Here is a 14718-nt window from a genome sequence, read left to right on the forward strand (position 1 = left end):
ATAAGACAAAAAAAAAAAATTATACCAGAAAGTTTCTGGCCTTTTGCAATTTCCTAGGACCTTGGTATTTTTTGGATTAATTTATGTGATATTTTGTGTTAAAGGTAATGATCATTTGTATATCATAATGCAAATAAGAAAATGTCAATAAAAATGTGCTTTTCACTTTCTATTATTATTCAATTTTCAGCAAATTCTTAGGAAAAAGGATTGGGGCTTTGTTCCTTCATACATGAAATAAAAGTATAACACTGCAATGAAAGAATCAGTGTGGTAGGGCTACAAATAGATACAGTAACTAATGAGAAAGAATAGTCACCTCAAAAACTTATATACCAAAATGAGTATGTGTTTGAACTGAGTGAAAGTTTTAAAGTCCATAAAATTTTGATGCACCATACTTCCCAATAATTAAATAAAATATTTTCCTCTCCTTGGCCTGAAAAACATGACATTAAAATTCATAATCCAATTTACCTAACTCTTGTGCTTCAGTCAAAGTTATTTAAAATTACTCAATATGATTATTAGTATACAAAGTTACATAACATTTACAATGATGAACTGTTGATTCTGGCATTATTTCCATAGGTCTCCATTCTGTCTTGCAGCCAGCAGCCTCCTTGGAAACTGAGAAGGAATATGGCCAATTTCACTACAGTGAGTGGGTTTCTCCTCATGGGATTTTCTGCCAAGCCTGAGCTAGAAGTCTTATGGGCCTCTCTGTTCTTAGTCTTATACTTAGTGGCTTTAACTGGCAACACACTCATTATCGCTGCAACTTCCATGGATGACAGTCTCTACTCCCCTATGTATTTCTTCCTCAAACATCTTTCCTTCTTGGACATATGCTATATCTCTGTGACGGTACCAAGGTCCATTTGTAACTCTTTCAGGCATACTAGCAGTATTTCCCTCTGGGAATGCATACTGCAATGTCTGGCTTTCACTCTCTGTGGTTCTGCTGAGCTGGCCATGCTCACAGTGATGTCCTACGATCGCTACGTGGCCATCTGCCTTCCCCTGCGCTATGAAATCATCATGAATGTCAACACCTGTATTCACGGAATCCTAGCCGTCTGGATCAGTGGGGTCGTCTCTGGAGTTATGCATACATCTGCTACTTTCTCCATCCACTTCTGTGGTGCCAACATCATCCACCAGTTCTTCTGTGAGGTTCCCCAAGTCCTAAAACTCGCCTGTTCTGATGAGTATGTCAGTGAACTTGGGGTCACGGGCTTCGTGTCCTTGATGATACTTCTTTGCTTCCTCTCCATTGGATTCTTCTACACACGCATATTCTCTACTGTGCTGAGGATCCCATCTGCCGAGGGGAGAGCCAAGGCCTTTGCCACTTGCCTCCCCCATCTAGCTGTGGTCACACTGTTTCTCTCTACTGGTGTCTTTGAGTTTCTGAAGCCACATTCTGACTCTCCAACTGCATTAGACTTTTTGCTTACTCTTTTTTATACTGTTCTGCCTCCCACACTTAATCCGATGATCTACAGCCTGAGAAACAAAGCCATGAAGGCAGCTCTACAAAGGGTTGTTAAAAGAAGAAAAGCCTACCTCTTTTGCTGAGTCACATCTATCCCTTCCTCATTAAGAGACAAATCACAATCTACTGGAAAAACATAACAGAGTCAATCAAGAAATTAAAGCTCAAACAGAACTCATTATGAGGAAAGTCATAGGAATGGACTATCTTTGAGTAACAAAAACACTGACATGGAGTTAGACAAAAATTACTCTAGTAAATACCATAGATTTAAACCTCACTCCACAATGTCAAGTCTGATGAAAATGTGAATTTCTTTAATTCTAAAGACTTCAAATTAATTTTCCTTCCTGACCTGTTTCTATCAAGGTAAAGATAACTCATTTTTTTTCTGAGTTACAATTAAATTTGTAATATCATATAGTATTGAAGCATATAGAAGAACCACCTGGTTCAATACTCTCTGGCTTTTTAAGGATCCAACTACTGTCCTATTCATCTTGCAGGGTTTTAATTAATAATACACAATGGTCACCATGGGAAGTCTCACTATGTCAGTTGTGTTATGTAAGTGAGAAGTTTGAATGGTACAACAGTCAGGGACTCACATAATGAATATAAAAAGAAATAAAAAAACAATTAAAATGTTTTAAGAAGGTATGTTTGAAAAATAACAAAAGTTTAATATGAATGTCATATATATTGACCAAAAAATTAAAATTTAATGGATAGTATAAGCAGTAGATAAAATGCAAAAAAAGACAGAATTTTGCACTGACAGATCCAGGAATTTCCCACAAAATGGGGAAAAAAGGAAATTTTTTTGTTAATTAGAAAGACTTAGGAGTCACAAAGATAGGGGGACAAATGTTTAATATTTGTCTAACAATAGTTTCAGAAAGATCTAGTGTCCATGTATAGAGAGAATGTATGATAAGTAATATCTAGAGAAATAACATTTAAGCCTTTTTCCTCAGAATTCTTAAAAACACAGATCTTCAGGTTTGAGAAGCACAAAAGAATTGGTCAGCGTGTGTAAAATGAATGCAAATGCATTTAAATTATTCTGAAACTATAGAATAATAAAAGCTGAAATTAAAAAAAATTTAAAACAGAAAAACTGATTTTAAAATCATACCAGTGTTACTTCCCATGAGCTTTATTGTTTTACCTTTCATGTTTAGTTCTATAATCCATTGGAAATGAATCATCGTGATGGTATAAGGTAAGTGTTATTGGTCATTTTACTCACCAATATCCAATTAACTGCAATAATTAACTAGAAACAAATTTTCCCCCTAAAGAATTGCAGTTGGTGCAATTGAAATAAATTTAGGAATTGTATGTCTGTGAGGGTCTCTCATCTGTTCAATTGATCTATATATGTATGCTTATTCTACCAACCTCTATCAATTCCTAGAGCTATATCATCATTTTTATACTGGATAGTGTAAGTTTTCCAACTCTGCTTCCAGATTTTGTTATCTGCTCTGGGTCTTTTGCTTATCCACATGTTTTACAATTAAGGTTTTGATTTTTAAAAGATACCTACTAAGATGTTGACTGAGGTACATTATTGAATCCATAGATCAAAATGAACTGTCTTCTTACCTCCAATGGACTTAGCAGAGGATTTTAAAACCTTTCCTTATAAGTCTGCTGGCTCATTGCTATTACTCATTTCAGTATGGTACATACATTCTTCTTTAATTACATAATAGAAACCAGTTAAAAGCATAAGAAAAAGAAACAACTGCCTGCTTTAAAAGATTGCATCTTCCAATTTAAGAATACAATACTTGGTATTTTTTTTAGGTTCTTAAGAACTCTATCAGAAATGATACATATTATGGATGCAGTAGTTTTATACAACTTTAATTCATTTCTACATATCTGATGTTACTGTAAAGTGATTTTTAAAATTTAATTGTCTAATGTTTGTGGTCAGTATATAGAAATTCAATTTACTATGTATATTGACTTTATATTCATTCATCTTCCATATTTAATAATAACTTCTAAAAGATCTTTATACATATTATTAAAATTTCTATTACACATCGTTATCTGTAAATAAAGAGTTTTATCTCTTACTTTCCAAAACTTAAAACTTTTATTTACTTTCCTTGCTTTTGACCTGGTCAGGTACAGATTAAGATCAAATTTTGTTCACCTTCTCCAAAGAAGTGTAATCAGGGGCAAGTGGCTTATTTTTTTCTGAAACTTTTCTATGTTAACACATGGATACAACACCTATCCTGAAAAACAATTGAGATAATGTATAAGATGTGTTGCACAGATCTTCGCAATTTCTCAAATAAATAAGATACTATAAAAATTTACAATACTCTAATGCTGTAATGGGGGTAATTAAATCACCTTAACTCTAACATAAAAGCTAAAAGATAAAATCATTCAAAATTATTCTATAAGAGTGATATCACCAAGAAGACAATATAAATCATTACCAGGTTCTATCCCCCTCAGGAGGAGAATAACTAGCAACTATTCATGGATAAGGCATCACTGAGAAATTGGCAGAACACAGAGGTGAGGCCAAAGCAGCCCCCTGCACCACAGAGACCAGGACAAACGGCACTAGAAGGGGAGGAGGAGGAGCTCCCTGCTGCCTGCACTGCCTTTCCTCCAGGTCAGTGCAGCACCACACTGAGACATCTCCCTTGAGTCCATGATTCCTCCAGTGGGGAAAAAAAGATCAAGGTGGTGGACATCCCATGCCCCCAGCATTGTGGGTCACTGCCTGGGGACCCCCACTTCAGGATGACCCCACAGGGACGGCAAGAGGGCTCTACAGAGCTTGACTGCTGGGAATGGGAATGTGATGGAGAAGAGGAAGGGGCTTCCAATAACTAGTATTTGCATCTTAGCAGTGGAGTCGCTGCCCGTACCACCCAGAAGTAGTCCCAGCTAGCAGTTTTGCTCTTTTTCAGAGACAAGAAATTGGCACAGTCTGACCAGGAACGTGGTCAGAGCACAGATCTGCCTATTTGGGGCCCTCAAATGAAGACCCTTTCCAGGCCTGCAGCCTGGGATGCTTGCCTCTATCACCTAAGCACTGAGCCAAATCATAGCCTAGCCCACTGCTGAGTGGAGCTCCCAGCATTAACTGAACAGAAAGGCTTATCAGAACACCTACACAATTGCATGTGCCACTGATGCTCAAATGGAAGCCTGGAAGACAGAGCTGATTGTTTATAGAGGAAATCCAGGGACTCTGATCAGTATGGGAACTCGGGACATGGGTCAGCTTCAGTCAAGTCCATGAAGAACCTTGCTAGCCTTGGAGCTGGTTCTCCCTCTCCATGTAGGCAGGGAGACAGATTGGTAGCCCCACCCATTATTTAATACAGCTTTCAGCTTGCCCAACCAGGGAACCTAGCGAGACTATGGGCAAGCTGCACAGCCCATATCGTAGCCGTGCTTCAAGTGGACTTCAGCAAAGAACACAACCCATGGCATTCCCCATCTACAGAGCAAAACCAGTGGCCCTATTTGGGCAGGGAATTCAGTGCACGGTATTGCCTCATTCAGGACACAAACAACAAAATGTGCAGACCCTGGGGCCAATTTGGCTGACCTGCCAGGGAAGAGAAGCTAATTCATACCCTCAGCTATGGATCAGTATAATAGCCAGTCCCAACTATCTAGGAAGCCTGATCAGAGAACCCAGGCAACAGCAGAGACCATCCTACACAGCATCACATAGGAAGAGAACCAAGCCAGCAGTCCTATCCTACTATTTCTCAGCTAGGGGTACACTCTCCTCCCCTCTGCCACCTCACAGGTCAGGACGTAGCCTCTTACAAAACTAGACCCTGACAGCAAGCCCAACTGCCCAAGGAAATTACCAGCAATCTACAGATTCAATGTTCTTTCTGTCAAAATACCAATGGCATTTTTCACAGAACTACAACCAATAATCCTGAAATTTGTGTAGAACCACGAAAGACCCCAAATAGCCAAAGCAATCTTGAGAAACAATAACTAAGCTGAAAACATATTAACTCTACCTGATTTCAAACAATACTACAAAACTATCATAGTCAAAGCAATGGGATAGTGGCATTAAAAACAGATGTACAGATTCAATGAAATTGAACAGAGAGCCTAGAAATAAACCCTTGCCCATATAGTCAATTCATCTACAACAAAGGAGACAAGAATATACAATGGGGAATACGCAGCATCTTTTAGAAATGGCGCTGGGAAAACTGAACAGCTACAAGCTAAAGAATCAAACCGGACTACTTTCTCACACTATAAATAAATGTAAACTCAAAAAGGATTAAAGACTTAACGTAAGACCTGAAACCATAACACTCTTAGAAGAAAACTTAGGTAGTACGATCCTTGAATTGGTCTTAACATTATTTCTTAACATGTCACCTCAGGCAAGGGCAACAAAAGCAAAAATAAATAAGTGGGACTATATCACACTGAAAAAACCTTCATACAGGGAAGGAAATAATCAACAAAAAGAAAGACAGCCTACTGAATAGGAGAAGATATTTCATAAGAGGTTAATATCCAAAATAGAAAAAGAATCACATACCTTAACATTTAAAATACCAAACTGATTTAAAAACATGTCATGGTTGGGAAGGGGGAAGGGCAGGGAATGGGATGGACTGGGATTTTGGGGTTAATAGATGCAAACTATCCCATTTAGAATAGATAAAAAATGAGATCCTGCTGTATAGCACTGGGAACTGTATCTAATCACTTGTGTTGGAGCAAGATAGAGGATAAGTGTAAGAAAAAGAATGTGTGTGTGTGACTGGGTCACTTTTGCTGTACAGTAGAAAATTGGCAGAACATTGTAAACCAACTCTAATGGAAAAAGTAAAAATCATTAATAAAAAGCTATTAATTAGGGCAAAAAAAAAGCAAGTTCCCAAAAAAGGGGACAGAAGATCTGAATATACATTTTTTAAAAAAATGACACAAGATGGCCAAGAAACACATTAATATTAATGGCATACTCAAACCACAATGAGATATCACCTCACCCCTGTCAGAATGGGCATTATCAAAAAGACAGCAAATAACAAATGGTGTAGTTCCCGTCGTGGCGCAGTGGTTAACGAATCCGACTAGGAACCATGAGGTTGCGGATTCGGTCCCTGCCCTTGCTCAGTGGGTTAACGATCCGGCATTGCCGTGAGCTGTGGTGTAGGTTGCAGACGCGGCTCGGATCCCGCGTTGCTGTGGCTCTGACGTAGGCTGGTGGCTGCAGCTTGGATTCAACCCCTAGCCTGGGAACCTCCATATGCCGCGGGAGCCGCCCAAGAAATAGCAACAACAACAACAACAACAACAAAAAATAAATAAAAAAAAATAACAAATGGTGGTGAGAATGTGAAGAAAAGGGAACCCTCACCACATATGGTAGAATGCAAATTGGTATGACCAATATGAAAACAGCATAAAAATTTGCCCCAAAAGTAAAAATAAATCCACCATATAATCCAGCAATTCGCTACTAGGCATCCCCCCAAAGAAAATTAAAACACTAATTCAAAAAGATACATGCAGCCCTATGTTCTTTAAGGGTAATGAAATGAATGTTATGGCTACAGGTGCACCTCTCCAAGATTATCTGAAGCAGAGCAAAACTAGAGAGCGACTGAGAATTTTAACAATATTTCTTTTTCATCATTTATTTATGTATATATTTTTTCTACTGTAAATCATGGTGACCCAGCTACACACACATGCATACATAATTTTTTCTCACATTAAGTGTTCCATCATAAGTGACTAGACAGAGTTCCCAGTGCTACACAGCAGGGTCCCATTGCTAATCCATCCCAAAGGCTACATTCTGCATCTATTTACCCCAAACTCCCAGTCCCTCCCACTCCCTCCCCCTCCCCCTTGGCAACCACAAGTCTATTCTCCAACTCCATGATTTGCTTTTCTTTGGGGAGGTTCCTTGTGCCATATATTAGATTCCAGATATAAATGATAACATATGGTATTTGTCTTCCTCTTTTTGACTTACTTCCCTCAGGATGAGAGTCTCTAGTTCCATCCATGTTGCTGCAAATGGCCTTATTTTCTTCTTTTTAATGGCTGAGTAGTATTCCGTTGTGTATATATACCACATCTTCCTAATCCAATCATCTATCAGTGGACATTTGGGGTGATTCCATGCCTTGGCTTTTTTTTTTTTTTTTTTTTTTGGTCTTTTTGTCTTTTTGCCCTTTCTAGGGCCACTCCCAAGGCATGTGGAGATTCCTAGGCCAGGGGTCTAATTGGAGCTGTAGCTGCCGACCTACACCACAGCCACAGCAACTCAAGATCCAAGCCACGTCTGCAACCTATACCACAGCTCATGGCAAGGTTGGATCCTTAACCCAGTGAGCAAGGTCAGGGATCGAACCCACAACCTCATGGTTCTTAGATTCGTTAACCACTGAGCCACGATGGAAACTCCGATGTCTTGGCTATTGTGAACAGAGCTGCAGTGAACATGCGGGTGTGTGTGTCTTTTTCAAGGACAGTTTTGTCCAGATATATGCCCAAGAGTAGGATTGCTGTGTCATATGGTAGTTCTATGTGTAGTTTTCTAAGGTACCTCCATAGTGGTTGTCCATAGTGGTTGTACTAGCTTGCATTCCCACCAACAGTGCAGGAGGGTTCCCTTTTCTCCACACTCCCTTCAGCATTTGTTATTTGTGGACTTACTAATGATGGCCATTCTGACTGATGTGAGGTGGTACCTCACAGTAGTTTTAATTTGCATTTCTCTAATAATCAGGGATGTCAAGCATTGTTTCAAGTGTTTGTTGGCCATCTATACATCTTCCCTGGAGAAATTTCTCTTCAGGTCCTTTGCCCATTTTTCAATTGGGTTGTTGGCTTTTTTGCTGTCGAGTTGTATAAGTTGTTTGTATATTCTAGAGATTAGGCCCTTGTCAGTTGCATCATTTGAAACTATTTTCTCCCATTCTGTAAGCTGTCTTTTTGTTTTCTTTTTGGTTTCCTTTGCTGTGCAAAAGCTTGTCAGTTTGATTAGGTCCCATTGGTTTATTTTTGCTTTTACTTCTGTTGCTTTGGGAGACTGACCTGAGAAAATATTCATGTTGAGGTCAGATAACGTTTTGCCTATGTCCTCTTCTAGGAGTCTGATGGTGTCTTGTCTTATATTTAAGTCTTTCTGTCATTTGGAGTTTATTTTTGTGCATGGTGTGAGGGTGTGTTCTAGTTTCATTGCTTTGCATGCAGCTGTCCAGGTTTCCCAGCACCAGTTGCTGAAAACACTGTCTTTTTCCCATTTTATATTCTTGCTTCCTTTGTCAAAGATTAATTGGCCAAAGCTGTGTGGGTTTATCTCTGGGTCCTCTACTCTGTTGCATTGGTCTGTATGTCTGATTTGGTACCAGTATCACACTCTCTTGATGACTGTGGCAGCTTTGTAATATTGCCTGAAGTCTGGGAGAGTTATGCCTCCTGCTTGGTTTTTGTTCCTCAGGATTGCTTTGGCAATTCTGGGTGTTTTGTGGTTCCATATAAATTTTTGGATTGTTTTGTCTAGTTCTGTGAAAAATGTCATGGGTAATTTGATAGGGATTGCATTGAATCTGTAGATTGCTCTGGGAAGTATGGCCATTTTTACAATATTAATTTTTCCAACCCAGGAGCATGAACTATCTTTCCATTTCTTTACATCTTCTTTAATTTCCTTGATTAATGTTTTATAGTTCTCGGCATATAAGTCTTTTTACCTCCTTGGTAAGGTGTATTCCCAGGTATTTGATTTTTTGGTTTGCAATTTTAAAAGGTATTGTATTTCTGTATTCCTTTTCTAATATTTCATTGTTAGTATCCAGAAATGTGATTGATTTCTGAGTATAATCTTATATCCTGCTACCTTGCTTCATTTGTTGATTAGTTCAAGTAGCTTTCAGGTTGAGTCCTCAGGGTTTTCTATATATAGTATCATGTCATCTACATACAGTGACAGTTTTACCTCTTCTCTTCATATTTCGATGCCTTTTATCTCTTTTGTTTGTCTGATTGCTGTAGCTAGGACTTCTAATACTATGTTGAATGAAAGTGATGAGAGTGAGCATCCTTGTCTTGTTCCAGATTTTAGTGGGAAGGCTTTCAGCTTTTCTCCACTGAGTATTATATTGGCTGTGGGTTTGTCATAAATGGCTTCCAAGTATTTCTTTTTTATTTTTTAGGGCCCTCGCCTGCAGCATATGGAAGTCCCCAGGCTAGAGATCTAATCATAGCTGCAGTTGCAGGTCTATGCTACAACCACAGCAACACCAGATCTGAGCCACATCTGTGACCTATGCCACAGCTTGTGGCAATGCTGGAAGTACATTAGAAATCTATACACAGAACTACCATATAACCCAGTAATCCCACTCTTGGGCATATATCCAGACAAAACTTTCCTTAAAAAAGACACATGCACCCATGTGTTCATTGCAACACTATTCACAATAGCCAAGACTTGGAATCAACCTGAATGTCCACCAATAGATGAATGGATTAAGAAGTTGTGGTATACATACACAATGGAATACTACTCAGCCATAAAAAGAACAAAATAATGCCATTTGCAGCAACATGGATGGAACTACAGACTCTCATACTGAGGGTAGTAAGTCAGAAAGAGAAAGACAAATACCACATGCTATCATTTATATCTGGAGTCTAATATATGGCACAAAGGAACCTCCCCAAAGAAAAGAAAATCAAGGACTTGGAGAATAGACTTGTGGTTGCCAAGGGGGAGGAGGAGAAAGTGAGGTGGATTGGGAGCTTGGGATTAATGGATGCAAACTATTGCCTTTGGGATGGATTAGCAATGGGATCCTGCTGTGTAGCACTGAGAACTATGTCCAGTCACTTACGATGGAGCATGATAATTGGAGAAAAAGGAATGTATACATGTATATGTAACTGGGTCACCATGCTGTAAGGTAGAAAAAAATTGTAGTGGGGAAATAACAATAAAAAAAAATAAAGGAAAAAAAGTAAAAAAAAAATTAAAAAAGAAGATGTGAGAAGAAAGAATGTATACATGTATGTCTAAATGGGTCACCATGATGTACAGTAGGAAAAAAAAAAACAACGTATTGGGGACATAAAATTTAAAAAATAAAATAAAATAATCACCTGAAAAAAAATCAAATTTTACATCCAAAAGATGTAAAAAGGGGAGAGAAGCAGTTACACCTGAGCTGAAAGAAGTGTAGTTTATGAGAGACAAAGAAGAAAGAGAAGCCTTAATCTTATAGGAAAAGGGAAACGCCCCCAGCTTCCAATTTTAAAAGTCCTACTAAAACCTATTTTATCAGGTAAAGAGTGTAGAAATCTGTGACTTAACTAGCTCTCCAGGTGAAAGTTTGAGGTCTTTCCCAAGTATTAACAAATGCTCTGCATAAAGATGGAAAAGATTATTTACCTTTATTCTAAGTCAATTATTCATTGCCACATTTAAAGAGTACTATATATATGATGTTATGGAAAAATGAAAGGAAACTGCCACATAATTAGAGAGCAGTCATTAGACAAGAAGATTGGGCCAGACCTTATGCTCAAATTTTGACTGTTAGTTTAAAAGACTTTTAAAAGGAAAATGTGATTCTTACTCTGAAAGGTATTTATAATATAATTAACAAGAGAAAATGTATATGTCATAAAAATTAGAAAACACCTCAAGAAAATATTCAGTCAAGGGCTAGATTATCCTATATATATATAGGATATATCAGTGTATATATCAGTGTATGAAAGCATAAATAATCATATTCATGGAGCTATGAAGAGATTGGCCAAAGGAGAAAGCAGACTAAACAGCAATGAGAAGTGGAAAATCATGTTTATTGATAGGTGGAAAGAAGGCAGAAATTCTTGATAACCAGGCACAGAGAGGTATAAGTGCCACATTAGAAAATATTAGATATACTTGAACAAGGGATAAAGACATTAGAGTTATCTGAACAAGGGATAATCAAGCCAAAAGGAGAAAGTTGTACATTTTCTGGAAAATGCTTGTAGCATGAATGTTAATAATTAGAATGCAACCACTGAAGCCAGTTAAGCTCTTGATGAAATAAGCTGGGAGAGAGTTGATGAAAGAAAATCCAAAGAAAATGACTGTGAAAATGGTGAAAAAAGACAAAAATGAGGATGATTTTATAGTTTTTAAAAAAAGTGTTACAGTACCATCTGGATTTTAAAAAGATAAAAAGATGAATCTATGTTTCCAACCCATATATTAGGAGAATATTTGGAGGAAAAACCTTTATTAAAAAACCTTTGAAATGGAGTGGAAGACATTTCACATGTGGAGGTCAACATATTGCCCTCTCTTGTCTTCAGTCTCAATTAATTAATTTGTTTATTTTGTGGCAAATATTGTTTAGTGGATGCCAAACACCAGAGATGCAAGGGAGAGAAAACTAACTGAAATATTTCCCATAATGCACTTCATGGCCTTGAGGAGAAGTCCAACATTAACTAAATATCTTAAATAAACATTTTAACAAAATGAATATAAATTACATGGTCCACATTACAAGTGTAGTAATTCTACAAAGGTACAATGACAACATATAAAAGGTAAGTTTGACTTAAGCAACATGGCAAGCAAAAACTTTCCTAAGAAAGTCACCAATTGACCTGAGACTGAAAGGGTGAGCAGGAGTTGGCTCAGGATAAAGAAAAGGAATATGGGATGCAGGGCAGGTTTCAATGTAGCCAGAGTGTCTGGGGAACAGAGAATGAGTGGACTATAGTGTAAGATGAGGCTGCAGAGACATCTCAAGATCAAAATATGTTGAGCTTTGTTAGAGAGGATGGGGATTTGTATACTCTCCTAAGAAAAATGGTGCTTCAGATACCTGATTTGAAACAAGTAAAATATATGATCAGATTTTCTTTTTTGAAAAGATCACTCTGGTGGCAATGTGGAGAACATACTGACTGGGGTGAGAGTCGGCATATTGAACCAGTTAGGAGGCTAACAGTACTCTAGTCGTTAACAAAAGCTGAGACTATACTCACGACTGTGTGGATGGGTAGGAGCATTTACTGAGTTCCTATGATGTGCCAACCACTAAGCTAAATACTGAGATGCAATCTCAGCCTAGAAAGACTATTGTAATGAAAACAGATTCATAAGCAGTTCCATCATCCAATAATAAAAAGTTGAAGAAAACTCTTTTACACATAAAGAACTCCAGGAAGCTTCTGTTGTTCCATTCATTCCCTCCTCTTTGTGAGGTCATCTTAGGTCATCTTCCAAAAAATAGAAATCTTGTCCCTCATATTGCTATTTTAGTTCTGTTCTTCATTCTTCACATTAGCAGAATAAAGGAACCCACTTGTGGAGACAAGATCCAAGTGCTGTCCATCTCAGGAGCTCACAGTAGTGAATACTCTTCATGCTGATTCCTTTCTTCTAGACGTCAGGACCTGAATGAACTGCAGCAAGAACCCTGACTTTGTCCTGTCAGGGCTGTTGAGTGACCCAGACAAATGACAGTCCCTCTTTGGTCTCTTCCTAGTGCTCTACTTGCTGGGTCTCTTGGGAAACTTGCTACTTCTGCTGACTATTGGTGCTGACATCCGCCTCCACACCCCCATGTACTTCTTCCTCATTTGGCTCTCTGGTTGATCCCTGCTTTACAACCACCACAGCCCCCAAAATGCTGGAGGCTTTTTGGACAAAGAGTGGATCGATCACTTTCTCTGAATGTCTGGCAAAAATATATTTCTTTGTGGTTCTTGTGGATACAGACAACCTGCTTTTGACTGCCATGGCTATTGACTGCTATGCTGCCATCTGCCATCCTCTGCACTATCCACTCCTAGTGACTCCTGGCGGATGTGGACTGCTGGTGGGTGGGTCCATGCCCTCTTGCTACCCTATCATTCTATACTCAATAAGAAATTCCCAGGGTTCCCTTTGTGGATCATTGGAAACAAAACTGACTAGTATCCATGAGGATGCAGGTTTGACCCATGGCCTTGCTCAGTGGGTTAAGGATCCAGTCTTGCCCTGAGTAGCGGTATATATCACAGACTCAGCTTGAATCCTTCATTGCTGTGGCTGTGGTGTAGGCTGTAGCTCTAATTCGCCCCCTAGACTGGGAACATCCACAGGTCCCAGGTATGGCCCTAAAAAGCAAAAAACAAAAAAACAAACAAACAATTTAAAATTCCCTACTTATCCTGTGATTTTGGTCCACTCTTTCAACTTTCTTGCTCTGATGCCCACCTCAATGAGAACCTAATGACTGGTTCTGGCAGGACTTTTAGGAATCAGCCCTCTCCTCTGCACCATAAGTTCTTATGTCCATATTTTACATGCTGTAGCTAAGGCTCCATCAGCACAGGGGGAAAAAGAAAGCCTTGGCCACATGCAGCTCCCACCTCTCCATGGTCATCCTCTTCTACAGCATGGTCTTTGCCACCTACCTGAAGCCCCCATCCACCTCTCACTCCTCTGGGGAGCTGGTTGCTGCTGTCATGTATACCCTGGTAACTCCCACTCTCAATCCTTTTATTTACAGTCTGAGAAACAAGGATGTGAAGAGTTCACTAAAAAGGGTTTGGGGCATAGAGAGTTCTTGGGATTAGGAACAATAAACAAAGTGCCCATAAACAAGCATTTGGGGGAAAATCTCCACTTTTCACCAAATTTACAGAGTCAGTTAACACCAAGGCTGTCCCAGAGCGTATATGGTATATTGGAAATAACACTAAATAGAAATTAGGAAAACTAGGTTCTAAGTCCCACACAAGCTACAGGCTTATTGTATATATTCCAGAGTTAGGTATATGTGTTATATATTATATTATCATTATTGCAAAATATCATATCAGTTATATGTCAAAGGGAATATATTTTGCATGATAATATAGAAATAGGTGTATTATGTAAATATAACATCCTGAAGGGTGGATTGGATGACCTGTTCTCTGAATTGCCTTGGAACACTAATATTATTGAAACTTCATCATCTATTTCCCTCATTACCAACATTTTGAACATCACTGCCATTTCTGTCACCGGTTCAATAATGAATATCTTCACCATCAGCTTTACTGTAGTCAATATCATTTTTTTTGTCATCAGAATCACCAGAGTACCATCTTTTATTGTATTCCCATCAATATCACCAGTCGTCTCATCAGGAGTAAGAGTGGAAACTGCTGCCGTGCACTTT

The 14718-nt window shown here is 38.6% G+C and overlaps 1 protein-coding gene and 1 pseudogene across 1 annotated transcript; both read left to right on the plus strand.

Annotated features, from left to right (window-relative positions):
* Positions 1-642: 642 nt before the first annotated feature.
* On the plus strand, positions 643-1581 carry LOC146401417 (olfactory receptor 14J1-like). The gene has a single exon (XM_084970510.1). It carries the CDS (start codon positions 643-645, stop codon positions 1579-1581), a length of 939 nt encoding a protein of 312 aa, XP_084826636.1.
* An 11384-nt stretch (positions 1582-12965) lies between these two features.
* On the plus strand, positions 12966-14128 carry LOC100521220 (olfactory receptor 1G1-like; annotated as a pseudogene).
* Positions 14129-14718: the final 590 nt, after the last annotated feature.

This window comes from Sus scrofa, chromosome 7 (genome assembly GCF_054392235.1).
Source record: "Sus scrofa isolate SSC_HxYL_T2T_F1_AM1 chromosome 7, Sscrofa_HxYL_maternal_Yorkshire_Landrace_v2.0, whole genome shotgun sequence".
Lineage (NCBI taxonomy): Eukaryota > Metazoa > Chordata > Mammalia > Artiodactyla > Suidae > Sus > Sus scrofa.

Coding starts and splice junctions, on each gene's coding strand:
- LOC146401417 (XM_084970510.1), top strand. CDS start 643: ATGGCCAATTTCACTACAGTGAGTGGGTTTCTCCTCATGGGATTTTCT.